General features: G+C 37.3%; 1 protein-coding gene across 1 annotated transcript; it reads left to right on the plus strand.

The window, feature by feature from the left end:
- Positions 1 to 8,835: 8,835 nt before the first annotated feature.
- Positions 8,836 to 15,127, plus strand: LOC144443492 (DNA repair protein complementing XP-A cells homolog). The gene is made up of 7 exons (XM_078132982.1): positions 8,836 to 8,963; positions 9,094 to 9,274; positions 11,272 to 11,402; positions 11,626 to 11,731; positions 12,497 to 12,662; positions 13,089 to 13,206; positions 14,117 to 15,127. Exons 1-7 carry the CDS (start codon positions 8,924 to 8,926, stop codon positions 14,266 to 14,268), a joined length of 894 nt encoding a protein of 297 aa, XP_077989108.1. The 5' UTR covers positions 8,836 to 8,923; the 3' UTR covers positions 14,269 to 15,127.
- The last annotated feature ends 475 nt before the right edge of the window (positions 15,128 to 15,602 follow it).

Here is a 15,602-nt window from a genome sequence, read left to right on the forward strand (position 1 = left end):
TGATCAGGTGTATATTGGAGCTTAGCTCCTCTAACCCAGTGAATGACTCACAATAGAAAAGGGGGTTCGAAAACAGCAGTAATAGAAATGACGATACAAGCAAGTAGTAGGATACACTGGGAACTCTGTGAGCTCTGTACTTTATATATATGCACTCGCCTTCCAACTTGTAACTGAAACTTACATCACTCAAGAAACTTTGATTTGATCCTCTGTCTTATCCTCGGGCTGCGTGCTGATTGGTTGATTATGTATGACGTATGACTATATAATGAGTTCATTAGAAACGGCAACAATAATAACAATAACAACGTATAACACAAAATAAGGATCAATAAATGTAATTCACGACAAACCCCAACTGAATTTGTCCAAGCTTAACCCCCCCCCCCCAACCAACTCAGTAATTGATACCCTGCTAGCCATTTACACATTTCAACTTAATCAGTTGACAACTAAAATCTTTTATGACTGTTTAGAGAAATAAAAAATAAGGATAATTACCAATAAACTATTGCCTATTTGGGTTTTTTTAAATGGCAATCAAACAAATGACAGGTGTGAAACTTTAATATGTTTGCTCACATGTAGTATTAAAGAGAGAGATATCTTTTATTACTCAATACTTCATAATCCCCAATTGAAGATTGGTTGTCAAGATGACAACATTTATGTTTTGGGTTGTCATGGCTTTAATCCAAGAGTTATATCAATAACATGAAGCTCTCTAAGATTATGTATTAAGTGTATTAACAATAAGATTATATTAGGCTGAGGTCAAGAAACAAAGTTGTGTTTTGGGTTGGTAAAATGATTCTTTTTTTTCTTTTCTTTTCTTTTTTTTTTGGGGGGGGGGGGTGATATTTCTACATTTTGTTATATTTTTGAACTTTTCATTTTGAAAGGATACACTGCATAACACATGTCATGGACAAATTCATGTAAACATGTGCTAGGCTACATAATGTATGTGGTGGGGGGGGGGAGGAGGAGGATACTGCTGTGTTTCTGATACAAATGTAACATGGTCTCAAAAAATAGTGTAGGTAGGTTGGGATTTGATTTGATTTTATTCTGTTTAATCTTCACCATTTTAATTGTTTTTTTAATTTGAAAAATACTGCTTTGACCCAAAAACAAATGACTGGGGAAAGTAAACAGACATACACTAAGACAAAGAATTTCTTGTTAAAAAAATATTTAGAGTTTATGGATGGTCTGGTTATCAGTAACACAATTTTTTAATTTTATTTTGCCTTATGAAAAACACATACTGCAATTACTTGTGAGATCACACATTACCATAAAACACTTTTTTTATGGATGCATTGCTGTAGGTAAACAATGGGTAATCAAACCACATAATTCATTGACCAGTTATGAATTGTGATTGTGACATATTACACCAGCAAAGGATTGATGAATCGATGAATTGTGATTTTAGAGGTTTTCTCGGGTACTACATTGCATAAGATAAGGTAGTGTTGTTCATCCCTATTACGCTTCTGAACCACTAGTGCTAGTTGATAGCATGGCACAAATGTCGTACATATCTCACAGGCTATTATGTAGCTATTATGGTACTGGTGTTGTCAATGTCATATCTAATCTTAGACTGTCGACAGTCGCTCGCGCCATTTTTTCCTACGTTTTATCTAAACTCTGATCCAGCGCAACTCTAGTCTAATCGCAAACTGATATCGAGGGCCAAAGGCCCGAGTGATCGAGGGCCGAAGGCCCGAGCCTTCGGCCCTTGATATCAGTATGCAATCGATTATAGTAGTGTTGCGCCGGATCGGAGTTTAGATAAGCCGAGGAAAAAAGGCGCGAGCGACTGTCGACAGTCTAATCTAATCTCTGAAGCTTATCATGGCAATCAAAATGACTTATGTCAAGCCTATAGTACACATTCATTTAAATTTCAGTTATTTTGTAATTCATCGGCTTTGTTAGTCCAGTCAAGTAGCTTGATTTAAATTACAACTGGATCTTTTAAATTGAAAGGTGTGTAAATTGTAATGTAAGTATGGTTTTGTTTACTATTCCTTCCATCCTGTTTCCAAATAGACTGCATGCAAAGAAGGGTCACTCTAGACTAACCCCTAGTGACCCTACAACTGTAATGACTTAACCAGCCTTCAGATTTCAGAGTCCTCTTTGTGCAATCTAGTGAGAATTATATTGAATATATGTATGTAGATCATATGTATGTACGTACGTACGTACGTACGTACGTACGTGTGCATGTAGTGCATGCATGTAGTGCATGCATGTATGTATGTATGTATGTATGTATGTATGTATGTATGTGCATGTATGTATGTTTGTATGTGTACATGTACACATGTACGTAAGTGTATGTATGTCATCATCAAATTCAGAATTTCATTTCATAATTTACACAATGAAATGCTGAGTCAAGAAAAAAGACTGCACCATGGGAGGTGGGGGGGGGGTGGTAATACCGACCAGGCTGTTGGCAATGAATTCCTACAATACTGGAATGTCAAAATTTAAATAATACTAGAGCATACAGTGATGAGGTCTGAATATGGTCCCTGTCAGGTACTAGAAAAGACATAGTAGGACTGTAGCCTGGAGTCAACTCATGGTGTTATGTGGAAATACATACATATGTAAGCATGTATGCATCACCAAGTATGGGTACCACATGAAACTTTACCATTTTATCTCATGCAAACACAAATGAACAGTTCTGTGTTTGAATCTTCCTTGTTTCAAACAGTGATGTTGATTTGTGCATGGAAGTATAACCCACATGGGTTATACTTCCATGATATGTGTTACAAAATAGACAGTGAAGAAGAACTTCTATGTGTATGGTTACAATGAGATCAGCATATATATGCTTGAGTGATATCAGTGTCAGTATTTTGTATGTAATGTATAACAAAAAACATTGTGTGTGATGTGTCACCAAGGTGAAACTCTATATAAATTATAAATCACTCTGGTTTGGTAATACATGCACATCTAAGTGTATAAATCATTAGACTACTGTATATTATAGAGGGTCTTGTGTATATGTACTGTGATTCCAACAACCTCAGACCACTAAATAGACCTACACTACAGACTGCCACCTCCTGTTTGTGTTAAAAATCTGTAAATAACCCTATTAAACAAAATCTATTTAGATAAGAAATTCCATTTTCTATAGGCATTGTAAGAAGCAGTTTACACCCTTATTTGATCATAGACAGTGCCCTCCACTGTCTATGATTTGATGTACTAGTAAAAGAGCTCTGAACACATTTGATGGTCTGAGATGACAAGCTTTATCCAGGTCCTTCTCACCTCCATGTTTTATCTATGGGATATTATTGCACTTTCTAGTTACTTTGTGGTGGATACTGGCATGTTTTCTGCATATCACCTCACAATTTTACTATTTACATGTAAACAAAGCCTACACCATGACCCTAATATATCAAACAAAACTAAGTAAAACTGTGCTCTGACAACAGAAACAAATGAAAAGCAATGCAGGTTGCAATAAAGTAACTGGCAAGGTGTGAATTATTTTAGTATTCTCTATTGTGACTATAGTCCTGCTTGCATGCATAGTCACCTCATAGTCTACCACCTTTGATTGTGAAATGACTAGTGCATCATGGCCTGTCACAACATGAACATTTATATAGTCTTGCTTGCAGACGGAGTAAAATTTGGAACTTATAGAAATGTTCATGTTCTGACAGGCCATGGTGCACTAGTCATTTCCCAATCAAAGGTGGGGTGGGTCTTTTTCCAACCAGAGAGGCATGAACCTTTTCAGATGTGCAAGTCAAGCTCACAGCCTCGAAACAATATAAATAAACGCATACAAATGTTATGTTTTGATCCAAGAAGGTGTGTCTGGTATTGTTTGAAGAAAACCAACCCTGTGTGGATATTTTTGACAACTTATTCAAAAGCTTAGGTAGGAGCATTTTATTTTCATTGTCACAGTGGCATTCTTTGAAGGTCAGGATGGTAAACTGATACCAAGGGTTTGTCAGATGAGTTTCACTTCACTAAATACTCATACATATAAGATACACCCTAGGCTATTGACCAGTATTGTCATGTGTCCCTTCTGTGACTCGAAGCTGGTAATCAATAATGGTGTGAATTGTGTTTTCGGTTGTCTGGTAGTCTAGAATTCTAAACTGGTACAGTATTACACAGTCTAGAATTCTAAACTGGTACAGTATTACGTTTTAAAAAACTTCATACTAATACCAATAATGGTATTTGTATGAAGTTTTCAAAACGTATAGTCACAGAATTCTAAACTGGTACAATATTGCACAGTCTAGAATTCTAAACTGGTACAGTATTACGTTTAAAAAAATTTCATACTAATACCAATAATGGTATTTGTATGAAGTTTTCAAAACGTAATACTAGTACCACTTTAGAATTCTAGACTAGTTGTCCGGATGTCCACGCAGTTCACAGGTCTGAGGATCATATCTTACACTAGTCTAGTTCTTGACCACCGTGTTCTTCAGTGTAAATGGCGTACAGTCATCAGGAACTAGACTACTGTTATACATGCGATGTGCTACTTTTAGTACCACATTGGTTTTCTGCTGAAAACTTACAAGTCACCATGGTGATGATCATCTTCTCAAATGTTCGTGTAACTAGGCGTAGAGCAACATTGTTTCCACAAGAATTTGCAACATCGTTTTGATACTCGGTGAAAAACGTAAAATGTCATCTAAGAAGGTGAACAGATTGTCAACAAGAAAGTACTAGTAAACGTTTACATCTGTATGTGGTTCAATGGTTTGTAACATGCAATGCTACCTCCATACATGATGTACACAACATACATGTGCTCCCCCCCCCCCCAACACCATACACGAAAGGGTAATGTACATACAGAATGATGTAGTCTAGTTCCGTTACCATTTACGCCTCCACTCACATATCCAGACTAAGAATGCTGTAAAGTTTACATCGAGCGGAGATGGGGCCGGGGGGGGGGGGACAACTGGGACTTCGCATGCAAGAACGTAAACTGAGTGGGGCTGCATGTGTGTACACGATAGAAGACGGAGATCTTACCGTACGTACGACACCCTTGATCCACGGATCACTGCTCGATCGTGTTCGGCTCTTGCTGCACTGTCTCTGTATCTAGGCTAGTACTACTACGTAAACTTCTGTCCTTCCAGACATACACGTGCTACCAAGATCCACGACATATTATGTCTGCTGTCACTATCAGGGAGACCAGGCGATCGAATTTCATGATATGGGCAAATGATGCTGAGTCGTTGTAACCCGAGTGGGTCGTCGTGTGATTTAAACTCCAGTAGAATGAACAATGAATAATGTGAATTGCGTAATCACAACCAGCTTTGCACCAATCAGCATATATATTGTGTATTTGCCGGAAATCGATTAGTTGGTTTAGCTCGGACAAAAAATGGCGCGAATATTTGCACACATGGGTCCGGCCCAGCCTTGTAAACAAAGGAAACAGACAAGGAAGTCTGTGTAATTACTATTCATAATGTAAAGGTTTATGAGAGTATGTTCATGAGAGTTATTCTTGGCTTGAAGAGGTATTGATTTGTTTTGGACGATTACAATGTAAGGTTGGATCGATCTGATGGTAGGCATTATATGAGAGAGAATGTCATTTACATACGTGCTGCGTTATATATGAGGGAGAATGTCATTTACGATCTTTGAACGAGCAGAATTTACGGGGGGGGGGGTTCTGAAAGGTCCAGTCGTTGGTCCTCTTACATGTATTATCTCCCCTAATACATCCATGGACCCATAAACAATGACTTTATGTTATCTACATGTCCATGTAATAGGTGGGGGATTTATGGCGAGCGCAGATGAATAGACCATTCGATATCCTGGGGGGGGGGGGGGCCTGGAAGATTGGTGGAGAGTCATTATTTTTTTCTCAACTGCTTGCCTGAGAATTATTTTTTTTTTCTCCTTCGCCTACGCTGGCAACTTTTTTTTCTTTGCTTCTTTGAGATATCCAATTTTTTTTTTTACGTCAATGTTGAACACCTACATTTGTTGCCACAATTTTCTGTTTGGTTTTCGCACAGGGTAATACAGAGAGTAAAAAGATGCTGTTCTATCACACACAGATTTTATTTAGAAAACTACATATTTCATACATGTTTGATTTTCAATTAAATAAACATCATTGACGGTTTTTATGCCATGGTATGATGACACACTGAAAATACCAATCGGAAACTTGATTGGTGAGCTCAGACATTCAGATAGACCGGTCAGTTTCTCCAGCTTGAGGGGATGGGGGTGTCAGTGTTTTTTTTCCATTGGGCCAACAAAAAGTCACTGACCCCCGTGAATAAAGTTTCATAGCATCTGATAGTAAGCTGTCTAAAGGCAATGTTTAGGCTATTCACAGACACTTTCAGACAATAATTTGCAAGCTTTACAAGACAGCTCTAACATGTAAAAAGCAACTACATAAGGTTGAAACATTTTTGAAATAAAGTTTCATAGCATCTTGACAGTAAGAGGTGGAGGAAAGAACTTTGATTTGAAACTGGAACATGTCTACCTGTTATGGGGGAGGGGGGTTCTAGTGGGTGTCCCCCTAGAAGCCCTGGAGGATTTTTACTCTTAAAGCCAATTTTCAGGCTATTAACAGACACTTTCAGACAATAATTTGCAAGCTTTACAAGACAGCTCTAACAATTGTAAAAAGCAACTACACCTGGTTGAAACATTTTTGAAATAAAGTTTCATAGCATCTTGACAGTAAGAGGTGGAGGGAAGAACTTTGATTTGAGGCTTGGACATGTCTACCTCTTATGGGGGGGGGGGTCTCCCCTAGAAGCTTTTCAAGTTTTTTTTACCAATTTTGGTGAATCTTATTGTTGGTTTAACGAATGAGTGGCCTCTGGGGTGATGGAGTCCAAGGGGTCCCCCATGCCAAATCTGTAGTTTTTTGTTTCTATTTAGGCAATTTTAGGTTATTCATAACCTCTGAGATATATATTGCCAAGCATCGAAAAGCTAAAGTAAATATAACCTTTTTAAATAAGTTTTCCATGTTTGAGCACTTTAGGAGGTCATACCTAGTGTATACAATAGAAACTTGAATTTGAGTTGTGGTGTCGATACATGTAGTGTCTGAAATAGGAAGTATATCATCCCTTCGGACAATTCATACTGAAGAGACTAGAACAATTTAGATTAAGTTCTTTTATAAACTATCCAATAGTATGAAGATTACCATTACAAAACCTTCAAGTTCACTTTTGCCCCAAAGTGCAAGATAAGTGAAGCACTGATTGGGAAACAGCCAAACACTTACATGGCATGTTCTGTAACTAGTGTGGTAGCTAGGTAATATGTATAATTTTATGTATAGTTATGTTTGAACCCTTACATGAAGTAATATTTAAACCATTTATGAAAGAAACAGAGACAAGAACAAATATATATATGTACTTCAGGCTAACGAAACTGACTGGTCCCTGACATGTGTTTGAAACTGTTTGTCGTGATTTGACAAGTGTCCTGGTTGGAGAGGTACGAGCAGGTTGAACAGTATACTCGAACCTGTGCATCATTTCCCTGCCAAGATATTTTTTTTTCTAGCAGCAGTGGTCCATCTTTTTTTTTTCCATCACCCACTCATATCCAGATTTTTTTTTCAAGCAAATCCTCTTGGCATCTTTTTTTCCCCGAAATCTTCCAAGCCCCCCCCCCCGGGATATCAAATGATCCACCCCTTATTCAAGAGGTGTTGTGGGTATCTATAAGTCTAAAAAGTACAATGACGTAATTAGTTGTTAAAACATAAGCTCGTTTATTTGTTTTTTTCTAATGAATTCTTGAGTCTGGACATGTATTTTCAAGTCAGAACCTTTTGATTCAAATGTAAAAAGTATTCAAATGCTATGAATGAGACGAAGCGTTAAAATACAAGGATGCACGTTTATACACAGAGATATTCAAACATTGTCAATACCTATTAAAGTTGTCTGTTTAGATACGCTAACATGCAGCAAAGATACTGTAACTCTCCGAGTTTGCTGTGCAATTAATTTTTAAAATGATAGAGGGAGTGTTGTTAGACGTTTCTGAAAAGTTTCCACAAAATAGTCCCTGGAATCTTACATTAGATGTCGAGAGTGAAAACCATTGTTGTCAAGGAAACCACTTCCTTATGCAGATACTATGGGGAAGTCCGATATTTCACTTTGATGACTTAGGAATGTTTTAATCGAATGGTTCAAAATCAAGTATTGAATTTGCTTAATGGAGAAGATTTCCACCTTCCCAGCATGCCTCGTTTCCCTCGCATCCCGTCTGACCATATTTCTTGAGATGTTTTGTACTCCAAGATATTGACCAGGCATTCAACTTTTAGGATGTACAAGTTTCAATATGTTTGTTTAATCCGGAAATTCAACAGAAACACACCCCTCGTTTTGCTGTTTTGATACTGATGACGTAGCGGAAGAGTAACCCTTTGTACATTTGCATTTCTCCATACATTAGTGACAGTGACACTGAACTGCATGAATCACACTATTTTCTCAGAGTCATGAACTTTGAGGAAATTACATAACTACTCCAAACTTATATATCCTATTGACGTATACTTGTTTAGATTACTAGTACACTAGTAGTTTTATCAACAAAGCCAAGGCCATTAATACAGTACATGTAATATGTTGTCAGGAAATGTGTCACCCTCCACCAGGGTCTATGGTTACACGTAAATGTCGCTCTCAAAAGGTCTTTATAGCAAATATTGAGAAACGTAAACAGGGGTCGGGAGCCCTTTCAGTGCGTAAACTAGAACTGCGACCGAGTATGAACTTGACCCCCTAACTTATAAGTGATTGTATATATCTTCTTATATTAGAACGAGTTAAGGGGTTGAATCAAAATGGCTGCTGCAGTGGATGGGTCGAAAGAATGTTCTCAGGGTAGATAAATTGAATTTGTGATATGATATATTTCCCTTTCCTATGTTGTTCTTGTGGTGATAATTAGATTTTTTAGTAAAGTTAAGACAAGAGTAGCCAATAGTAATATTCTCTTTGTTAATTTCTTCAGAACAAACGAACAACACTAGTATAGTCGACACTTCCGGGTGCCGTGAAAGCGACTCGACTACAAGTGTAAAACTATCAGATACTCAAAGAGCTAAAATAGAGAGAAATCGTCAACGGGCACTATTGTTACGACAGGCAAGGCTAACGAGTCAGCCGTACCCAGTAAGCAGGCACGATAGAAGGTTTGTAGATAAATGAAAGAGAAACATTTGACAGTACTCTAGGCTAGTCCTGCTTGCAGACGGTGCATGCGTTTCGCTCACAACACCGAAGGACGACTTACTCCGTATACAAGCAGGACTAACGTTAGGCTAGCTGTAGTAATTTGTAGCATTTGTGGGCCCTTTTTTTCTGTGTTTTTCGCTCTGGAGTTTAACCGGAAAGCAAACGTTAAACGACAGATAAAAAAGCACAAAAATGGGGGGGGGGGGTTTAAAAATCACAACAAACGGTACAATTATTGCAACTGACTTTTGCCCCCCCCCCAAAAAAAAAAAAAAAAAACACAAAAAAAACTATGACTATGACTACGGCGGTGGCACTATCTGTTCCTCATGGCCTGTGTTATCATGGGTGGTGGCAATAGCTGTTTCAGTGAGGCAGTAGTCTCTCCATGAGGGCCAGCTACTGACACTGGGATGGTACTAGACTCGGCCAAAACTTTAACTAAACTGAGTCCATCTTGTAGTCTTGCTGCCAGACCCATGACTATCATCCCTATTCTTTTTATGTATGCCGAGTGGCTTAGCCGCAAGAAGAGAGGGACTTCAGGACAGTATGTCTGCAGGACTTTTTTATACTTCAGGATGAGTCCCTCTCTTCTTGTGGCTGCACCGCTCAGCATTCAGAGCTTAGGGACGATAGTCACGAGTCTGGCAGAGAGACTATCCATCTTTCAGACAGAGTACATGATTCTATTCTGATGTCTGTATAGGAGAGGGACATTGTCAGAATCAAGTTCCAAATTACTCAGTCTGCAAGCAACACTAACTTTAATATGGACTGTCAACAAATTTATACTAACCCGTGCTAAGAAAGACCTGTCTCCTCTTACATATGTTTTTTTATTGTGAGTTTGAATTAGGTTTGATTTATGAAGGGATTCCAATATGCAATAATGTTAAGTGAGTAACACAATGACAAATCCTACAGTTTTGAAAAAAATATATTGATGGTAAAATCTTGGTGGTAAGTTCTTTCAAAACACTGACAATTATTGAAATTTGGAATATTTGCTCTGTAGGCATGATTCAGTAGAAAGCATAACAGCATGTTGTATTTCCTGCTTTAGTCCTGAGACATGATTTTCGGGCCTAAAACTGTTGTTTATTAAGTCAGTGTGTCAAGTCAGATAGCCAAGTCTCTGAGCTATACTGTTAAGCCAGTATGTCAAGTCAGATATCCAAGTCTCTGAGCTATACTGTGAAGCCAGTATGTCAAGTCTGTAGGCTATACTGTCAAGCCAGTATGTCAAGTCAGATAGCCAAGTCTATGGGCTATACTGTCAAGCCAGTATGTCAAGTCAGATAGCCAAGTCTATGGGCTATACTGTCAAGTCAGTATATCAAGTCAGATAGCCAAGTCTCTGGGCTATACTGTCAAGCCAGTATGTCAAGTCAGACAGCCAAGTCTATGGGCTATACTGTCAAGTCAGTATATCAAGTCAGATAGCCAAGTCTCTGGGCTATACTGTCAAGCCAGTATGTCAAGTCAGACAGCCCGTTCTCTGAGCTATACTGTGAAGCCAGTATGTCAAGTCAGATATCCAAGTCTCTGGGCTATACTGTCAAGCCAGTATGTCAAGTCAGACAGCCAAGTCTATGGGCTATACTGTCAAGCCAGTATGTCAAGTCAGACAGCCCATTCTCTGAGCTATACTGTCAAGTCAGTATATCAAGTCAGATAGCCAAGTCTCTGGGCTATACTGTCAAGCCAGTATGTCAAGTCAGACAGCCAAGTCTATGGGCTATACTGTCAAGCCAGTATGTCAAGTCTCTAAGGCTATACTGTCAGACAGCCAAGTCTCTGAGCTACCCTTGCACAATCATTCATATTCCAGATTGAAAATATAAATACTAAATTTACTCTAAAACTATGCAAATACATAGAGTTATTCAAGCAAGGATGAAAAAATACAGTTTGTTGTTCAAGTATTGCATTTTTCTGTTTCCAATTACAGTGTTGACAAGGCTGATGTGGTTGGTACCAAAATGCCAGGAAGACTTATTGACACAGGAGCTGGTTTCCTTCTTGAAGAAGAAAATGAAAATGATAAAGATGTTGACAAAATCAAAATTGTTGAACAACCAGGTGAGTTTAAATCTTGCTTAGTAGATCAGTTCAAGTTGATGAAATGTAACAAATTTGAATGATTAAACATCAGAATGTCACAAAGCCATGACCATTTCTTGCATGCCGATCATAAGTTTAGTTAGTCTAGATGCTATCCATGGCTTCAACCCTCTTTGATCTCTCTCTCTCTTGCTCAAATCTAGTCAAATGAATCTAATGAAGTGAAAACCTTACTTTTCAGCCCCAATCATAGATGATGACAGACCCAGCTGTGAAGAGTGTAATAAACAATTTTCTGAGTCTTATCTCTTAAATCACTACAATGTAGATGTTTGTGATGGCTGTAGGTAAGTGATTAGCTGAGAGACTTGTTCTTGGTGTTACTATCTCAAGAAGCTCTCTACACCCAGAGACTTGTTCTTGGTGTTACTATCTCAAGAAGCTCTCTACACCCAGAGACTTGTCTCGGTGTTACTATCTCAAGAAGCTCTCTACACCCAGAGACTTGTCTTGGTGTTACTATCTCAAGAAGCTCTCTACACCCAGAGACTTGTCTTGGTGTTACTATCTCAAGAAGCTATCTATACCCAGAGACTTGTCTTGGTGTTAGTATCTCAAGAAGCTATCTATACCCAGAGACTTGTCTTGGTGTTAGTATCTCAAGAAGCTCTCTACACCCAGAGACTTGTCTTGGTGTTACTATCTCAAGAAGCTATCTATACCCAGAGACTTGTCTTGGTGTTAGTATCTCTAGAAACTCTCCATACCAAGCTTTATATAGGCAGATGAAGTTAGAAGGTCAGGAATGTGTTTTGAATTTGAAATTACCACTAACAGCTCTGCTAATATAAAAGCTAAGTGGATCTCATATTGACTTGGACATGTGTAATTGGCAACCCTCTAAGTCATGTGGGGGAAATTGATAACTGCCACTAGAGGCCGTTGTACAGAACGCCATGCTTTGAAATGTTACAGCATTTGATAGATGTTAGTTCTGAACTGTTGTGGTTTTAACACTTCTTGTTTCCTTTCTTATAGTGATAGTAATAGATAATACAACAGTTTCTGATAATGATCTAATGTTGTCGTTTTGTATCCATTTCTATCCACAGAGATAACGAAGGAAAACATGCATTGGTAACGAAAACTGATGCAAAGCAACATTATTTATTAAAAGATTGTGATTTTGATAGACGAGAACCACCTTTGAAGTTCATTGTTAGAAAAAATCCCCACAATTCAAGATGGGGAGACATGAAACTTTTTCTTAAATCACAGGTAAAGTAAAATATACGTGTAAGGCCTGTAAAATGTTTTGTGTAATATTCACAAGTAACAACAAGACTCAAATAGCCTTAAGGAATGAATGTTTGTGACTGATAATTTTGACTTTGAGTCGATAAATAAATGTATTATATGTAGGGGCAATTCTGATGTGTTGGAAATGTCATTCATTTCCCTCAGATATAACGAAGATATCAGCAATTGACATGGATGACTTTGTTATGTGTGGGGGACTGACTGTACAAATATGGCAGTCATGATAGATACTATTCTCATTCAGGGCCCCTTGGCAGCATGCCAACTGTCCTATGTCACAATTTTAACATGTTTACTTTGATGTCTCGACAGGTCAGATTTATACATTTGCACCTACTGGTATAATACTGGTATAATTGTGCTTATTGACTTGACTGTTTATAGGTAGAAGCAAGGGCACTTGAAATATGGGGCAGTGAAGAAAATATAGTTGAACAAAAGGAAAAAAGAGTTTTTAATAAAGAAAAGCTCAAACGGAAGAAATTTGACAAAAAAGTGAAAGGTAAGTAAAATCTTTTAGAGTTGGAATAATATTTTTGCAAGATGAATACAGTATGATAAAAAAAGATGACAATAGGATGGCAAGTTCCAGACACTTTTGTTAAAATGTTTCAATTCATTTGTAAACCGTGAAGGGCTTGTATAGATGCTTAGCTTCTGTCCATTTCCTTTCTAAACTTGACACATATTTCAGATATTATTGAGTTGATATCTACCTGTACAAGTTACTACGACTATTCATGCATGACAATGACAGTGGTTTCAACACAGGATGTCGTAGGTAACTCAAATCAAAATGTTTGACATTAGCCATGACAATTTTAAAAATTAATTTACAACAGCATTTCTTGTTGACTAGTTATCGAATCTCAATTACACAACATTTTTTCATAAAAATGTACAGAGTGATATTTAAAAGTTGTAACTCTCATGCAAGAAAACATAGTGTGAGTGATACATTCATGAATGAAACATAGGTTTGGAATCTGCAGGTTCCAGTTTCGACAGTCGCCACAGCCATTTGAATGGCTGAAGTCCTTGGGCAAGACATGAATCATTAGTGTACCCAGCCAACCCAGCTGTGCAGTTGGGGAGCTGGTAGGATAGAGGTTGCAATATGAATGCTTTAATCCCATGCACTTACAGAGGCTACAATGGGTTGTATGCTCTCTAGGAAGTGGAAGATGTTTAAAGGGCTGTTGTATTGCCATTGGTCTGTGAGATGGGTAGTATTCATAAAGCACTTTGATCACAGTGCTAGATAACAACTAACATTATTATAGTTATGTTTCTTTCATTGACAAGCTCTATGGCGTAACCATTCATAGAATTAAGAGAATAATGGTAAGGAGTCAGAGTTCATCCGATAACTGACTTGTCTGTTGACTGTTGTCATCTTTTTTCATTTCTAGAACTAAGGCGTGAAGTCCGAAGCAGTCTGTGGACCAAGGATGTGAGCACGCATGAACATACATATGGAGAGGAAACATACATTGAAGCCACCGACATGTACAACAAGAAATGTACATCATGTGGACATCTATTAAGTTATGAAAAAATGTAAATGTGATGGTTCATTTTGAAGATAAAACAGAGCTATCTGTTGAATACAGGGATTAATAGTAATGACTTCAGTGTTTTACAGATGGATGTTATGATCAAATGGTTGGAAAGGTTGGTTTGCAAGTAGTCGGTATTCAAAAACAGATTGTATTGTATTATATTCCATGAATAATTTATTTATTACTCAGTGCACACAAATTTGAACTATTTTAATATAAAATATGAATTGATACATAACAAAACATACACAAGTGGCCTATTGGATCACCTAGATTATGTGCTCACAAGAACATCTGTAGATATAAGCCATGTCCAGTCGGGTGTAACAAAAACAGAGACAACAAACAATTTGCATTTTTTTACACTAAGTCTTTACTTTATTGGCCAATAAACTGTTAATATTCAGCCAGGTCATAACAGAAATGAAAATAAGAAAGAAGACAGTAGAAAACTCACAGTTTTATTCTTGCAAACATTCTTAATTTTAAATCACATGATTTGTGTTTTACACAACAGAGAATAGAAAGCTGTATAATGCTCGGTTTATGTTCAAAACAATGTGTACATTAGAATAGCATTATGTGTGTAATGTATCAACATTGACGTTTGCATAAAACAACAACACGATTTTGTTATTTTTCCCTCATAAATTTAAAGTTTCAAATTGCAGACAGCTAAAGTATGATAACCTCAGTGAGTACAAAAGATATGAATAAATTGACTGGACATTTCCATAAAAAAACATGATTTTGTTATTTTTCCCTTGTGAACTTAAAGTTCTGGCTCACAGTAAGATAAAACATACAAACCTGTCAAAGTATGTACATCAAAGGATTTGAACAGATTAATCTGAAGTCACTTTCTGTCACCACAATTTATTTGGAATATATTATTCTGACATCTTTGAATGATAAGTAAAATAACATATATATCAAAAGTACTCCAGTTTATATTCTGTGTTTGACACTACTTTACACTAATTTCCATCATCATCATTTTCAAGTAAGTCTCTCTAACTATCCTATTTACCTTTGACCCCCATCATGACCTTCATCAAGCACTTTAATTTATTCTAATTAATGACATCTCCATTGTGACAGCATCAAGAAAAGGAATTGTATTACTGCATGATTTTACATGAAGTCAAAATCTTTGCTGCCCATAAAAAGGTAAATTTATACTATGTCAATCTTGAAAAGGTTCAATATACAACTCTACGTGATATGGTTTGGTTTACTTAGACTCTCTCACAGTCCCGGAACTTCACATAAATAGCGAAAACTTGGGTTGTTTTGTATGTACCGGTATCTACTGCATAATTGTACTCGGATACTA

This window comes from Glandiceps talaboti, chromosome 12 (genome assembly GCF_964340395.1).
Source record: "Glandiceps talaboti chromosome 12, keGlaTala1.1, whole genome shotgun sequence".
Classification (NCBI taxonomy): domain Eukaryota; kingdom Metazoa; phylum Hemichordata; class Enteropneusta; family Spengelidae; genus Glandiceps; species Glandiceps talaboti.